The sequence below is a fragment of the Cotesia glomerata genome, linkage group LG4 (genome assembly GCF_020080835.1).
Source record: "Cotesia glomerata isolate CgM1 linkage group LG4, MPM_Cglom_v2.3, whole genome shotgun sequence".
Classification (NCBI taxonomy): Eukaryota; Metazoa; Arthropoda; class Insecta; order Hymenoptera; family Braconidae; genus Cotesia; species Cotesia glomerata.
Genome location: NC_058161.1, coordinates 4,945,302 through 4,959,932, shown reverse-complemented (window position 1 = coordinate 4,959,932; position 14,631 = coordinate 4,945,302). Strand labels below are relative to the sequence as shown.

Here is a 14,631-nt window from a genome sequence, read left to right as displayed (position 1 = left end):
AGCTATACATATATATATATATATATATATATATTGATACATGACATAAGAAAAGTACCGAAATACATTTACACATTGAACATTAGTTTACGTTGAGGTGAACGTAACTATGCGCGGTCGCAATGTTCTGCAGTAAAAATGCAGCTCAATCGTCGTTCCAACTTCAGTAATCATTAATTCAATATTTATTTATTTATAATTATTTAATTAATTACCATCCTCAGTACGTTTCATTCTTTCCAGATAAAAAGTCACCATGGTAAGTCGGCCTGTACTTTTTTAAATTATCAATACACTGGTGTTTCCATAACCTACATAGACATTTTGGTCACTCTCAGTGACAAGTATAATTTTTTACTATTATTTACTATTTATAAAATCAACTGACAACATTAATCTAAAATGGTATTAATTAAATACTAAAATAAATAATGACATTGAAGTTTTTAATTTTTTTTTTTTAATAAATTTGTTCCAAAAAATTATTTTTTAAAATTGCATTTTTTATTTTTTTAAATTTTCTACATGTCAATTTTTTTTTCATAATTGATGACATTAAAGTTAGCAATCACTTGAACATAATTAAATTTTATTTAACAAAAAAATTTATCCTGAAAAATTATTTTTAAAAAATTGCATTTTTAATTTTTTAAAATTTCTACAAGTCAATTTTTTTCACTTTTTTTTTTCCCATAATTTATTTGTTGCAGAAATTTTTTAAATTATTAAATATCTGCTAAATTAATTTTTATCCATAATTGAATTGTTAAAAAAATTCTTAAAATTATTAAATATTTGCTAAACTAATTTTCATAAATAAATAAGATAAAATATGATATTGAAATTAGGAGCTGACAAGTGTCAATTTTTTTTATTTTTACAAAAAAATCAATTACAATAAAAAAAATACTTTTACAAATTTCCACTAATAATTTTTTTTCATAATAATTTAATTGATATAAAATTATAAAAAAATTCTAGTATTATAATAAAATAAAAAATAAAATCCTTATAAATTTATTTTTTCAGCAAAAAGACGGAGTAAGATACCGTCCTCAAAGGAGTGGTAGACCAGTAGAAGAGGGCTACACTAATTTACCCAGTTCGATTAAAAAGAAAACATCACCACCAAATGGGACCCAGCATCTTTTATTTGCCCTGACATTTTTTTTATCAATATCGCTGACTGTTATAGTAATGGACAAGCATTTACCGGAGGGAAAGTTGATAAAAAACGAGCACAAGTACCCGGGAAAATTTATCGCTGAAAGAGCGAGGAATCATGTGGTTAATTTAACGTCCCTTGGACCTAGAGTAGCTGGTAGTTATGCTAATGAAGTAAGAGCTGTTAATTATTTAACAGCTGTGATAAATGACACCATAAAACAAGCTAATGATAATCATAGGATAGTTGTTGATGTCACTAAACATTCGGGTGCGTTTCCGCTTACTTTTCTCGATGGAATGACAAGTGTTTACAAGAATGTCCAGAATGTTATTGTTAAACTGGGTCCAAGAAGAGATCCAGAGCACAGTTTGTTGTTGAACTGCCACTTTGACTCGTTTGCCGAAAGCCCTGGTGGATCTGATGACAGCGCGGGCTGTGCTGTTATGTTGGAGATCTTGAGAGTTTTGGCGACTAGTTCTAGATATCTTAGGCATAATATTATTTTTTTGTTTAATGGAGCAGAGGAGAATTTATTACAGGTAGCTTATTTTAATTTATTTTTATTAAATTGAATTAATTAATTTATTCATTTATTTATTTAGGCTTCTCATGGATTTATAACACAACATCCTTGGGCTAAAGAAATAAAAGCGTTTATAAATATTGAAGCTTGTGGTGCGGGTGGCCGTGAATTATTATTCCAAGCTGGTCCAGAAAATCCATGGATTATTGAAGTATTTATTTTAAAATTATTATACTGAAATCAACAGACATCTAATAATTTTTAGGATTAATCTTGATAATTATTTACAAGTAGGGTCAATCTCATTTTTGGGCCACAACTAGGTGAAAAATTAACATTTATAAACTTTTTTTTTTTATTCTGCTTGTTTTTATGATAAAAAAAATGTCGTGAAGGGAAAAAACAAAGATTTCGATAGCTTTTTTGCCTTTAAAAGTTGGAAAAAATATTGGCTCTCATGTTTTTGGATAAAATTTCTATTTTATCTTTTTTTGATATATTTTTTTGAAAAAAACGAACAATTTAAAAAGAAAAATTCGTAAATTTGATTTAAAAAAAAAAATTTTCTATGACCCAGAATTGGATTTTAATCAAATTGACGAATTTTTGTTTTTTTGTTCGGTTTTTTTCAAAAAAATATATCAAAAAAAGATAAAATAAAAATTTTATCCAAAAACATAAGAGCCAATATTTTTTCCAAATTTTAAAGGCAAAAAAACTATCGAAATCTTTATTTTTTTTTTTTCACGAAATTTTTTATTATGAAAGCGTCGTTAAAACAAGCAGAGTAAAAAAAAATTAAAAAATTTTAATTTTTCACCTAGTTATGGCCCAAAATGGGGTTGACCTCACTTGTAAATAATTACCTTAATCTTATTAAAAAAATATATTACAAAAAAAAAATAAAAAGAAAAATTTTACACATAGAAAATTTGAAAAACTATAAGTGCAATTTTTTAAAAATATTTTTTTAGTTCTAATTTAATTAAAAAACTTAAAAAATTTTTAAGACTCTGCTGATTCAAGCATTATACTTTTTAAATTTTTAATATATTATTTAATAATTAAAAAATACTTCTAGGTATATTCAAAAGTAGTTCCGTACCCATATGCTTCATCTTTAGCTCAAGAAATATTTCAAAGTGGAATTGTGCCAGGTGATACCGATTACCGTATATTTCGAGACTTTGGCAAAGTATCGGGTAATTATATCACGTTTGTTAAAACTTGGACCTACCTGCATTAATTACTAGAAATTAATTGAGAATTAAAAATAAATCACAGGTGTTGACTTTGCTTGGACGACCAATGGCTATGTCTATCATACAAAGTTCGATACCGTGGAGCAAATACCTCTCGGAGCGCTCCAACGCACTGGCGACAATATACTCGCGTTGACTCAGGGAATAGCTACGGGAAATTACTTAGGTAATCCATTGATGCAAGACAACGATGGCAGTCTTATGTTTTTTGACTTCCTCGGAGCTTTTGTCATCAGGTGGCCACATTTTATCTCGACTATTATAAATATTACGAGCATTTTCATCGGAGCTTATTCTATATATTTAAACATGAAGGTTGCTCGTCAAGGTAATTGGCTAAAAATCCATCAATAAATTTTTTTAAATCAATCGATAAACATTTTAATTTTTTAGAGTTAAAAACTTCGACATATTTAAAGCAAATATTAATTTGCGTCTCAATAATCTGTGCCTCATGGATAATTTCAATGATGTCAGTTACATTCATTGCACTTATTCTTACTAAACTTGAGAAAGTCATGAGCTGGTACGCTAGACCGGCGTGGTTATTTTTCCTCTATGTTTGTCCGACACTTGCAGTTTCGATGCTCTGTTTTTTGTACGCAGCAAATCGACAAAAACAAGTAAATTTTCTTGTTTATTATCATTATTATTATTACTGTTATTATTATATTTTATTGAGATATTTAATAATAATAACTAGCAACCTTTCAGTCACTATGTGACTGCCGTGAATTGTGATCTATAAATAAGTGAAACTTTGGTTTATTAAATAATGATTTTTGTTAAATTGCACTGTAATTTTTTAACTATTAACATTTTTAAAGATATAAGCTCATCCCGATGTTACAATCATCAAGACCTTTCATTTGAGTACCCACATGTATTTTGATATATTTTTCATATATACATATATATAATATATATAAATATATGAAAAATTGATGTGAGTACTCAAATGAAAGGTCTTGATGAGTGTAATGTCAGGGTGAGCTTATATTTTTAAAAATGTCGATAGTTGACAAGATATTTGTTAAATTGCACTGTATTTTCTTAGCTATTGACATTTATAAAGATATAAGCTCATCCCGATGTTACAATCATCAAGAGCTTTCATTTGAGTACCCACATGCATTTTTGATATATTTTTCATATATTCATACATATAATATATATAAATATATGAAAAATTGATGTGGATATTCAAATGAAAGGTCTCGATAAGTGTAATGTCGGGGTGAACTTATTTCTTTAAAAATGTCAATAGTTCACAAAATACAATGTCATTTCTTAATTATGCATCAAAATCATGTAAAAGGTACAAATTCAAGTCAAGACCTTTGCAATGGCACTAAATTTCATTTTAAAAAACCGATTTTATTATATGACTATCTTTTCTTATTCTCTCAATAATATAGATAATCATAATAATAATAATAATTATTATTATTATTATTATTATTATTATTATTATTATTATTATTATTATTATTATAATTTTTATATTAATAATCAAGAAAAATAATTAATTATTAAATTAATTTGCAGGTGGTTAACACTCCTTGGACGTTGTATCAATTATATAATGATGCTTATAGTGTGATCTGGATGTCAGTATTGTTAGCTTGCATTTTATTAGAAATACGTTCAGGTTTCATACCATGGCACTGGGTGATATTCCCAGCGTTTGGTAATATTATACGACATAGTCTCTTTGAAAAATGGAGAGGTAACACCAATCATAATTTATTTATCAACTTAAAGCAACCATAAAAAAAAATAATAAAAATAATCTATTCATTTTTAGAATGGAAATGGCTGTGTTATCAAGTAGGAATATTAAGTTTACCATATATGCAGTCATTTTATTTAGCAATCGGCGCATTGTATTTATTTATACCGATAATGGGCCGCGTAGGTGCTGGAACTAATTCAGAAGTCATTATGGCGAATATGTTGTCAATTTTATTTTGTTTACTTCTAAGTTTTACGGTAGACACTTTAAATTAAATTCAATGTAAATTTTATATTTTATGGATGATTAATATTAATGTTTTTCAGATGCCAATGGTAATATTAATTAAAAATGCTGGACGTATTATAAGTGTAATGACAGGTTTATTTTACTTGTCAGTCGCAGTACTTATACTAACACCTCTAGGGTTTCCTTACAGTGGCGATGTTTCATCACCTGCACCTCAACGATTTATGATTGCGGTAAACATTTTAAATCTTATTTGTCTAAGCAAATTAATAACTTTACCAACACCCTGCAGTCACTATATGACTGCCGAGATTTACGGATTATAAATAATAAAACTTTGGTTTAATGATTTTTTTATATTTATAATCACACTAGATATAGTTTTGGTACTTTTTAAATAAAATTTAAAAATAATAGTGCTATCACAGGATCAATTACAAGTAATTTGATAGACAAATATGATGGAACAAATTTATAGAACCAAAAAACTATTAAAAACTCCTCCAAAAACTTAACATAAAAAATTGACTATTAAAAAATATATAAAACCAAAAGGCACTAATTCTTGTCAAGACCTTTTGATGATTCCAAATTTAACTATAAAATGATACTAAATTTAATTTAAAAAATTCATTTTATCATAAAAATACGCCGGAGACAAAATTTTCTTTATTCTCTTCATAATAAAGATGTCAAATTTTTGGTAATTAAAAAAAATATTGTTTATATCTTCTTCCAGAATCATAAACATAGTTGTTTTTGACAAAGTGACGGAGTGTTGACAGTCACTAAAAAGTTTTTCATAACTTCTATTTTGTTAATTGTCTTCATATACTATAAAACTATTCTTATCTTCACAGTAGCTCAAATATCTTCATAATTTCTTTAATAAAGAAACACTTCCTCCCATACTAAATAAATTAGGTACTTGTCTTAATACATTGCAGTTATAAATTATACATAAATTAGACAACTTAGGTGTTTAGATAAATAATAACACACTATTAAATTATTATCTTATTGTAGTGTTTCGTCACATTTATTATGATTTTATTAAGTACGTAGTAATAAACATTAAAGGTCAAAAAGGTAGTAATAAACATCTAAGGTTTCTTCACTACTTAGCAAAGTCGTAATAAATTTATCATTTATCCAAATACCTGTGACTTTGAAGGCAAAGTTTTCCTTATTCTCTTAATTATATAGATTATTTATTTATTAATAAACCACTTATTTAATAATTTCAGCATACTCAAAGACAGTATTACGATGTAGATGGTATGCTAAAGTACTCAGGAACAGGATATTGGTTAGTAGACTTAGATATGAATAGTCCTCATAGCGTTCAGTCAATGGTACCTGAAATAGGTGCTGTATTACCTACAAATTTAGACTGTGAAGAACAATTATTCTGTGGTTTGCCCTATCTTGTACCAGTTAGAAGATTTTTATGGTAAATTTATGAAAATTAATTTTAAATATTAATATGAAAATTAAGTTATCAGATATTTGGCAATTTTTAGAATTTTTTTATTGAAAAATTTATTACAAAAAATTGGAAAAAAAAAATCCACAATTTTCTAAAAACATTTTTTTAGTTCTAATTTAATTAATGAAAAAAAAATCTGCTAACTTTAGTATCACATATTAATTTTGTATTGTGGATTTTAAATTTAAAAATAAATTTTTTTTTAGGAAAACAAGTTGGATACCCGGACCAGCTCCTGCCATAAAAATCCCAACGCAGCTGGAATTATTATCAAAAGTAACAATGAAGCAAACTGTAACATTCACATTTAATATAACTGGTCCGGATCACATAGGAATTATTCTATCGCCTTACAAAGGAGTGCATTTAAAACAGTGGAACGTTGTCGGAGGTGATCCACTGGCATGTCCATCGTGGAACGATCGTGAAGTTTACTTCATTTACTACGCCTGCTCATCCGACTGTGTTCCCTATAATTTTTCAGTAGTTCTTAAAGTTCCAGAAAATCAAGAACCGATTTTAACGATCGCCTTAGCCGGGCACTTTTTGCACGGAGAAAATCAAAAGTCACCAAAGTTTGAAAAGTTCCTCAAACAATTCCCTTCGTGGACAGTTATCACACCCTGGACTGCCTCTTACACTTCGTGGGAATTTTAATCGTGATTTATCTATTCAAGTAATTACAGAAAAAAAAAAAAAAAAAAAGAGATTAGGGATAGAATTTTCGATACAATATTTAAATTGTATTAAGTGATATTTAAGATTAATAAGTAACAAGAATTAAAGAGAAAAAAAAAATCAGATACAAAAGCACACTTACAATTAGACGGCCTAGATTGATTAGCATTTGAATATTAATGTAAAGTGAGATTTTGTCAGTAACATTTACTATAAATATTTACACCATTTTTTACTAGACCATGTTTACTAAATGGTATATTTAAAAAACTATTAAAAATTAAACTTTTTCAATAGTTAATATAATAATAATAATAAAACTTTTCTTATTAAAAAATTATAAACTCTGTAACGAGTTAATTAGCCTGCAAAATGTGCCGTATTAATATTTATATAAATTTATTATATTAGTACATAAATCGAATTGACCAAAAGGTTTAAAAAAATAATTTTTTTTTTTAGTATTTTTAAATTCGTGATAGACACCAAACGATAATAATTATTATAAATAATAATATAACACAAGTGCTGCAATAGTTTTATAGCATTATTATTATAATATTATTAAAATATTAAAATTAAAAGCTGTAGCTTCTGAACAAAATTTTTACTGATTAGTATGTACTCCTAAAATAATTAAATCACCTACATGAATTAATCTCGTGTAATGTTAAATAAATTTACTAAATGTATGTATACAAAAAAATACTATTTGAAAAAATTAAATAAGATTGGTAGCGGTTGACTGATCTATTTAATGCGCTCTCAGTACTCGATTTATTTTTAAAATCTTTTAATTATTTAAAAATTTTATATTTATTAAATATTTTTATTTGTAGTAAAATTTAATTTTAAAATATTTATTATTTTTATTACAAATGATACATATCTTAGTTTATTAAATTAATTTTTTATTGATTAATATTTAGTTATTTATTACCGATTATTAAATTACACATGCTTGCAACGAATTATCGCTTAAAAAAAAAAAAGATTATATATGTTAAAATAAAATATAAATTATATGTATGTAAATGAAGATTTTTTAATTATAGCTTCAACGGAGTGCATTAGTAATTTTGCTACAATTAACGTTTGACATTGCACTCCATAATTGTTAATTAAAAATTATTGTTAATATTATAAATTATATATTACAATTATAGATAATAATTCACAATAAAATTAAAATCAAATTATTTAAAAAATTAAGCTACCATATTTTTTTGTAATAACAGGTGAACTTATGTAACTAAATCATTGCACAATATTTTAATTGTTTTACAATTGTTTGACGTTAAATATTTTACAGGCAAAGTAAGTCATTTAGTCCTATACGAATGATTAATTTTGTCGGATAACGGAAGCTTAATGTATCGGTTAATTTCCGGTTACATTTTCACAAAGAATTCTATTAAAATCATTTAATTTTATCGGCAATTCAATCCTAAAAAATCTTTATTGTATTTCAATTGTAATTAAAAAAAAAAAAAAAAAAAATACTGTATTAAAATCCCAACTATTGACTCAAAAAATCTAAAAAATTTTAATTTTATTAAATTAAAAAAGAAGAAATAGAAGGTAAAAGAAATTCAAGTTTTGTGAAAAAATCATTTAATTTTATCGGCAATTCAATCCTAAAAAATCTTTTTTGTATTTCAATTGTAATTAAAAAAAAAAAAAAAATACTATATTAAAATTCCAAGTATTGACTCAAAAAATATAAAAAATTAAAAATTAAAACTTTATTAAATTAAAAAAGAAGAAATAGAAGATAAAGAAAAATTCAAGTTTTGTGAAAAAATCATTTAATTTTATCGGCAATTCAATCATAAAAAATCTTTATTGTTTTCAATTGTAATTAAAAAAAAAAAAAAAAATACTGTATTAAAATTCCAAGTATTGACTTAAAAAATATAAAAAATTAAAATTTTATTCAATTAAAAAAGAAGAAATAGAAGGTAAAAAAAAAATTCAAGTTTTGTGTCTCATAACTCATAAGAAATGCGTCAATATTGACGCACCGGTGTCCGGTAAGGTGAGACCGATTTCCTGGTCGTCGACGTCGCGATTTGTCATATGTGTATATATACATATATATGTATACTTAGCATATATCTTTCTCACTATTGGTCTCTGAATGGAACAAAAACCGACGAGAGTCGATCGCTGACGTTGCTCAAGTACACCACGTTCATTTTTTAACGCTCATATTATTACAATTATATCTTAAATAAATTAATATTTTTTTTTGTGTGTAAACTCCTGAATTTTATATCAGTGAATTAATATTTTATTTTTAATTCATACAAACACTTGTTATCAGTATCAGTATGTTTTTATTACAACAGAAGGTATGTATTAAGTAATCACAATTACAATATAATTTTTCAGTCTAAAATACTCTGTTAAATATTCCACAGGTGTAACTTTAGTTACCACGTGAGTTTAAACTCGGGTTAATTGTTCCCGGTTTAATTATTTAACTTAACAAATAGGTGCGAGAGTTGCATTCATTACTTCAAGATATACTTCTAAATAGAATAGCCTAGAGATTTTTAAATTGTCAGTTCGTTAATTATTTAATTTAACCAAGTAGTGCTAATTACCAAGTGATCAATTCTTCTTTATATTTTTTAACACATAAAAATTTTTAATTAATAATTACTGGCTAAAATTAATAATACTAAAGTTAGCCGACGTTTTTAATGTTTTTTTTTTAATAATTAAATTAGAACAAAAAAATATTTTTAAAAAATTGTACTTACAGTTTTTAAAGTTTTTTACAAGTGAAATTTTTTTTTATTTTTTTGTAATCATTTTTAGAATAAAAAAAAAATTCTAAAAATTTTTAAATGTCAGCTAACTGAATTTTCCATAATAATAAAGTTAGCCGACATTTTTGATTTCTTGATTTTGCTTAATTTATTAAATTATAACTAAAAAATATTTTTAAAAAATTTTACTAATAGCTTTTGAAGTTTTTAACAAATGAAAAAATTTTTTTTTATTTTTTTGTAATAATTCTTTAATAAAAAAAATCATAAAAATTTTTAGATGTCGGCTAACTTTATTTTCATTAATTTTCATCTAAAATTATTAAAAAAATTTTTTTTTCCAAACATTTAAATGTTTTTATTTTTAAACAGTTGATATATTTTAGCAATATTCAATATATATTAACTTTAAAATGAAATAAATACAAGAATGTACTTGTTTGTCTGTCAATTAGCGCGTTTGCAAGTCGGATAATAAAAGAACTGTCTCATTTGCACGGCCTAAATATTTTTTCTCAGATTTTCTCTTAGCTTCTTTTAAAATTAACACTTATAATAAAAAAATACTTTTTTAAAAATAATTATTAATTTAAATAAATTAAAACATAACTTATATTATCGGAGCGTGCTCTATCTGAGTGACTAAGTCGTATAATTTTTAAGAAGACATAAAGAAGATGATAAACCACCGGTGTTTTTTTTTATTGATCACGTATCAGTGATAAAAATAAAAAACATAGCTTCTTTACTTGTGGAAAAAAAAATAGTGCACTTGGAAAACAAAAATCCACTTTGAATTTTTAAAATTCTTATATGCTTAGCTTCTTATATTAACTTCGGCTTGGTAAGTATGAGTGCGGGGCTTTAGTTGTCGCTTCGTGACACTCATGTATCCTATTTAACTGAATACATGAATATGTACGAAATGTAAGTATGTATATATATAATGTGTTCCATGAATATATTTTGTCTTCGTCCATTACTCCCTACACGCGGTAACTTTTCTTTATCAGTACAGCTTTTCTTTCTTACTATTCTTCAGTATGTTTATTTATTTTAACTTGTAACTCGGCGACAATTAGTAACGGAGTTACTTTTATCCTGCAACAATGAGAAATAGCACAATAGAGTACAAGTATTTTATTTTAGAAAAATTTTTAAGCTATGTGTAATCTTAACTTGGAGTGAAATATTTGTTGAGTCTGCATTTAAAGACTTCGGCCGGATGAAGTTTATATCTATGTGTTATGTCTTATGTGTTACTTGTTATATGTATATTTTATATACATTTATAAACGTACCTTTTTGTAGTCATAAAACTTTTTATGGACTTATGCGTATGCCCTACGTGTTGAGCGTACTAATTAATTATTGGAACCCTCTCGCTCTACCTGACACCGGTAAATTTTCTAAACAATGTAGCGCCTGTTTAACAGGAGATAGTTTATGTTCAGTTACTTTTACTTTAAGGGATTATTTGTACTTATAAGGTAAAAAAATAGCGATTTTTATGGAGTCTTTTTTTAAAAAATTTCATTGATAAAAATTGTCTGGTGATTAATTGAAGAAAAATTAAAGTATCCATTTTTAATAAAATGGTGGCTTGAAAAAAATTAGATTTTTCATTAAATTGTTTATAAAAATATAAAATATCTATTTTAATTATTAATCCATAAATTAATTACTAAAAAATACAGTTGATAAAATTTTGTAAAAATTAGAGACTGATCTTATCAGTCGTTTTCGAGAAATCTTGAATGAAGTTTGAAAAGACAGTTTTGAGAAAAACGCGTTTTAAGTTTTCGATCCCAGCCCCATTTATGTGCTAATGCGCTGAGAAGGCTTTACAAATGTCTACACTAAAAAAAAAAAAAAAATTAAATTGAATCAAGTAAAATTAACTTAAGCTGAGAAAAATTTTTTAATTTAAGAATTTTTATAGGTAAATATCTACAAGTGGGATCAACCATTTTAATTTTCATTTTTTTAACGAAATTTCTATTTGATTTTATTAACATATTTTTTTTGAAAAATACATAAGAAAATGAACAATTAAAAAAAAAAAAAAAAAAAAAAGTAGATTATCACAATTTTAACAAATTTTAAAAAAATTTATAAATTTTTCAAAAAATTGAGATATTCAATTTTTTTTTTAATTGTTCGTATTTTTATGTACTTTTCAAAAAAATATGCATCAAAAAAAGATAAAATAGAAATTTTATCCAAAAACATGAAAGCCAAAATTTTTTCCAACTTTTAAAGGCAAAAAAGCTATCGAAATTTTTTTTTTTCTTTCACGGCATTTTTTATCACAAATTCACCGTAAAAACAAGTAGAATCAAAAAAAATTTTGCAAATGTTAATTTTTCACCTAGTTATGACCCAAAATAGGGTTGGTTGACCCCACTTGTCAATAATTACCTTTTTCTATTCAAATCTAAACGATAAAATTCTTCAAAATTATTTTATTGATTCAAGTTAATTTTTTTTCTAATAAAAAAATGCCTGTGACAGAAAAAAACATCCTTACAGAGAATCACCCATATGTTCATTACAAAAATTAAAATTTGAATTTTTAGTCTATGTTAAAAACAGTAATTTTTGTCAAATCTTATTGAAATATTATTCAATAAATTTTGTAATTTTTCAACTTTATAAAAAACTCAAATAAAAACTAATTTTTTTCAATAATAAAAATCTAAAAAAAATCGACTTGTCTTCAATTGTCAAATTATTCATTAAAACTGAATAAAAAAAATTTTTCTTCAACAATACTCAACAATATAAAACCCCTCTAAATCATTGTCTAATTGCACAAAATAAAAAACCAAAAAAAAAATCAATGATCGATCAATTCAGTAAATTCCTGAGGAAAGTGTGAGCTGAATAACAAACTATCCGTCTGCAAAAATAGTTCTTTGCTAAAAAAACTAAGGTTTCTTAAGAATTGAGAGATTCCAGAGAAGAATCTTCAGTATTGATGACAATAGCTTCTAAGGAAAGCCAATATATAATATAACGGCCCTCAAAAGTTGAGTATGCAATAGCAAGCGTGATGTCATTGATAGCTTCAAAGTACATAAAAAATCAACTGGGTATTTGTACCAAATACAAACATATCGTGATTGGCATGATAAACTCGATGACCTGGGTGATGCCACAAGGCATCTTTAATTCTTCGCCATATCCGGTGGCAACAAACAGCTACCGCATTACAGCGGACAGCGGATCCGGTTAGCGCTAAAGTATGTACACCAACTGCAAATAAGATTTTATTCGCCACCGGAAGTCACGAACGAAAGTCCTCTTGGTTCCTAATTCACGCGCGTGCTCGCTGACTTCCATACTGCGTTATCTTGATCAGTCTTCTCTTCTAAGAAATTATTAAGTTTTATTAAATAATAAACAACAAATAAAAAGTTTGATAAATATTTATACAAAACTATTTTTCTAAGGGACGTCATGGAATTTTTATTAGCATGGCAACGGTATCATGAAGAAGAAGAAGAAGCTAATGAAGATGAAGAAGGAAGAAATGAGGGAGGGGTTTAGTTAAAAAACGAGGAAGGTTAAACCTAAGACAGGACAGAGTCACTTAACAACGCTAAACTTAAGGAGTAAGAATAATCGTATACACACCTTACACTGAAGCAGAAAAAAAGACAGAATACATTTAGACATTCCTCCCTCTCTTGGTATCACTGTAGCAAACGGGTAGTCGTAGCCTGGTATTACTTCTCGACATTAGTCTTCACGACACCCGCATCGTCAGTTCTTCGGATCAACTCTTCAGCGACTGTGCGTGATTTTAATTATTCATTTGGTCATTCTAGTCAAACTTAGAGATAACTCTGTAAGTTTTAGGGTTTAAAGATTTATTAACTTACTTATTTTTTAATTGTAATTGTTACCTTTTTTAGTTTTTAGATCTCAGAGGAATTTTATTTAAATTATTACTCGCTAAATTTTAATAATTTAGTGATTCCACCTGACTCGAAAACAGCAAGGCCATCAATTTATCATGATATGACTGGTAGTCGGCTAAAGCAAAATACAAGTGTCAAGTTCCAGTATCATACCACGGAATAACGAATTATATTAAGTACGAGCTACTGAGTTATAACGTGTATTGTGTTTCATATCACGGGTGGTCAAAATAATAACGTATCTAGTTTTTTTTAAACTGAAAATAGCAGAGAAGACAAACAATTATTGTGCTCATTCAAAAATTTTATATTTTTATTTTTGTTTTTACCATGTTTTTAATAATTTGCTTTCTTGTGTGCTTGTCTGGGAAGAATATTGTAATTGATTTTAAATCGATTTCCTAATGAAGAAATGGAAGACCCTATAGGACATTCTTGGAACTTCTTGCTGTTTTCAAGCTAGAAAATACTTGAAGTAATACTTGATTGTTTGTGCCAATTTTTAATTAACTTCAAACATTTGCAGTTCTATAAATGACATTGAAAATTTTTAAAATTTTTATAACAAATTAATTATGATAAGAAAAATATTTTAAAATTAACATTTATAATTTTTATTTTAATTTCTACATGTGGAAATTTTTTTATAATAATTTAATTGTTATAAAAATCTAAAAAATTGCAAGATGACTTGAAACAAATTTCTTCTTTTTGCTCTCATACTTGACTATTTTTAGTTTGTATTAAAAACGTGGTACATTCAAAAGTTTTTTAATTTATATTATGATTTTGAGAAGAAATAATTAATTTATCAATTTTCTGCT

At 25.9% G+C, this 14,631-nt stretch overlaps 1 protein-coding gene and 1 long non-coding RNA gene across 2 annotated transcripts; one reads left to right on the top strand and one right to left on the bottom strand.

The window, feature by feature from the left end:
- Positions 1-70: 70 nt before the first annotated feature.
- On the top strand, positions 71-8,577 carry LOC123264288 (endoplasmic reticulum metallopeptidase 1-like). The gene is made up of 11 exons (XM_044727512.1): positions 71-259; positions 1,030-1,707; positions 1,771-1,902; positions 2,773-2,893; positions 2,976-3,281; positions 3,347-3,576; positions 4,502-4,682; positions 4,761-4,945; positions 5,015-5,170; positions 6,185-6,390; positions 6,633-8,577. The coding sequence occupies exons 1-11, from the start codon at positions 257-259 to the stop codon at positions 7,081-7,083; spliced, it is 2,649 nt and encodes an 882-aa protein (XP_044583447.1). The 5' UTR covers positions 71-256; the 3' UTR covers positions 7,084-8,577.
- Positions 8,578-10,262: 1,685 nt separating this feature from the next.
- Positions 10,263-13,884, bottom strand: LOC123264304. Its single transcript, XR_006509299.1, has 5 exons — positions 13,793-13,884; positions 13,521-13,732; positions 12,987-13,254; positions 11,183-11,306; positions 10,263-10,982 (listed from the first exon to the last, which is right to left on the bottom strand). It is a non-coding gene; the product is annotated as an uncharacterized LOC123264304 (long non-coding RNA).
- Positions 13,885-14,631: the final 747 nt, after the last annotated feature.

Bases quoted from the DNA above. Each gene is read 5' to 3' on its own strand.
- LOC123264288 (XM_044727512.1), top strand. The intron at 2,894-2,975 runs GTAATTATATCA...AATAAATCACAG, and splicing joins AGACTTTGGCAAAGTATCGG to GTGTTGACTTTGCTTGGACG. The intron at 3,282-3,346 runs GTAATTGGCTAA...TTAATTTTTTAG, and splicing joins CATGAAGGTTGCTCGTCAAG to AGTTAAAAACTTCGACATAT.